Consider the following 2,500-nt stretch of genomic DNA (forward strand, 5'->3'; position numbering starts at 1 on the left):
TAATGACAATAGATTCTCCCCAAAATCACCTTCCAGATCAACCCCTTCTTGTGCCAATCTATAACAACACAGGTGGCACAGACTCTTAAGCTGCATCATGACATGGTAATGCAAACTGGTAAATAATTTCCAAGCCATAACATCATTAATTAACATCTGTGCATATTTTAACCTTGCAGAACATACATATTAATTCATTTTGTATTAATATTCTCTCCTTTGAATGATATCTCATCACTATTATAGCTGTGCTTGATGCGGATCCACAGGAGAGAGTGATTACAGAAAGGCTTCATTGTCATCAACAGTAGTTTTGCACACTGCCATATTCAAAGCAGAGGGTTGTCAGCGCAAATCAGACCTTGGAAATATGTCTGCTAGAGTCTGCTAAATTATATTAATCAGGCATACTTTTTAAAACTTCTATGGTACAGTTAAAAAATACTTTAAAGTAAAAATGTGTTTGAAAAACACCAGACTTATCTAATTTTTCACTTTCACAAATCACTTGTCCATAGTATATGTGTTTTGATATGAATTTTATGAATTTTACAATATTCATAAACAAAAACACGGTCTAGTCTATCAGTCATTTTTCATTGGAGTTTCTTTTTGTTGTTGTTTAGTTTTGATTTTTAATGATAATTTTTTTAATCATTTGGGTATGATAAATATATAAATATTTTTCAAAAATAGACCTGGCATTCTCACATCAGCTTTCATTTCACAGAAATCCTTCTGCAGAATTTCTGAGCATGTTGTAACTAAACCATGAATAAATTAAACACTCCAGTTAAATGTATTACAAGAACTCTACAAGGTCTCTTTTGAGCAAGCCAGGTGTGTTTATCAGCGCGCATGTGTCTTTTCTAGCAACATCTTCATTCGACAGAAAAAAAAACATAAAATCATCTTCATAGAATCATAGAATCTGATTCCGTGACTCCCAGATATAGACTAACACTCTCCCAGTTCTCACCTTGTGATTAGACCACGTAATGGGAGGCACAGCATCCCTTGAGTTAGATCGCATCCTCAGGGGTGACCAGATCTGGCTTCAGAGGGCTCCGGGGCCTCATTGGAGTGTGTGTGATACAGACGGGTAATTGCAAACACAGGCTGGCAGAGCGAGAGGGATTCCGATTCATCAGCATTAGGGAAGCAAGTAAGAGCAATCTGTCGTTGCAGTATGGTGGTTCGAACACACACACATATTACGGAGTGATGAATAAGACCCGTAGCGCATTGGTTTCTGTGTATACTGTTGCTTGAAAGCATATGTGTGTGTGTGTGATACTGTGTGTGTGTGTGTGTGTGTGTGTGTGTGTGCGTGTGTGTGTGCTTGCGTGTGTGTGTAGTATGTTTACCTCCAGACGTCCGGTGTCAGGTTGGAAGCCACGGGCAGGATCTTCAGTGGTAACGCGACACTGGATGGCGCAGCCGTTGATGCGGATCTTGTCCTGCCTGAGGCCCAGCTCTGGCAGACTGCGGCCCTCACACACACGGATCTGAGCGTGCACCAGGTCCACACTGACACACACACACACACACACACACACATAAACACACACACATAAACACACACACACACACACACACACACACACACATAAACACACACACACACACACACACACAGATAAACAGAGGAAGTGTGAGATTAAATCGGTGGAAAAGAATTCCATCACGTTTAGTTTAGTCTAGTCATTTTCATTGTTGAATTGCATACCGAATAGTTCCTGTATTATCTGTATTACGACTGCAACAGAAAATCCCAAATGCTTGGCACATTCAGATAAGCGTACGTACATACTGTACAAACATGCATGAAATATAATAGAAAATAGAAAATCGGTTCATTGTGTCCATCTTTGAATGATGTACAGTAAATCACCATGAAATAATATGACCACAGTTTGTCCCATTAATTGACTACTAGACTGTGGCGCCTTAGCCTAATTTGTCTCGCCAAAGTCTATCACTCCAATGATGGTAGAATTATTTACAAGCAACAATGATGTTGGCTACTACTAAAATGGAGTTGAAGATGAACAGAAACATCTGGTTGGCTGTAGAGCCTGGTTGGCTCTATTTACCAAAAATCTGTACGATTTTATCTACACGTCTTTGGGGGAGGAAATCTGTAGTTTAGCCTAATGTTACTTATAACGCAATGTCACCCCAACCCAGTATGACTCATTAAATAACTACCATGCTGGATATCTAGTCATCATTACTGTACATCACAATCACATCACAGAAAGAGAGAGAGAGAGAGAGAGAGATGGAAGGGGAGAAAAAGGGAGAAGAAGGGTAACAGGTGCAGTTATTCATTTCCATCCTGGCTGTTGTATTGGCTTGTCTTTTGTATTGGCCTGTCTTAAATGCTACTGCTTTTATTGCTTGCTCATGTTGCTGTTTGGTGCCTGTGAGCTTGATAAGTTGCAGGTGGCATTATTTCCAATTACAGGCTCATTAAAATGCCACTTTACGGAGGTGC

At 39.8% G+C, this 2,500-nt stretch overlaps 1 protein-coding gene across 1 annotated transcript in view; it reads right to left on the reverse strand.

Moving 5' to 3' along the window:
* Positions 1 to 2,500, reverse strand: part of pcxb (pyruvate carboxylase b) — a 217,017-nt gene that overhangs the window by 156,331 nt on the left and 58,186 nt on the right. The window contains exon 8 of the mRNA XM_076288391.1: positions 1,368 to 1,530. Coding sequence (XP_076144506.1) covers positions 1,368 to 1,530 — 163 coding nt within the window. The remainder of the gene's footprint in view (positions 1 to 1,367; positions 1,531 to 2,500) is intronic.

Source organism: Alosa pseudoharengus, unplaced genomic scaffold (assembly GCF_046254945.1).
Source record: "Alosa pseudoharengus isolate Yale_2024_CS ecotype anadromous, Long Island Sound unplaced genomic scaffold, YU_APseudo_1.1 YU_APseudo_1.1_scf_17, whole genome shotgun sequence".
In the NCBI taxonomy this organism is placed as follows: Eukaryota; Metazoa; Chordata; class Actinopteri; order Clupeiformes; family Clupeidae; genus Alosa; species Alosa pseudoharengus.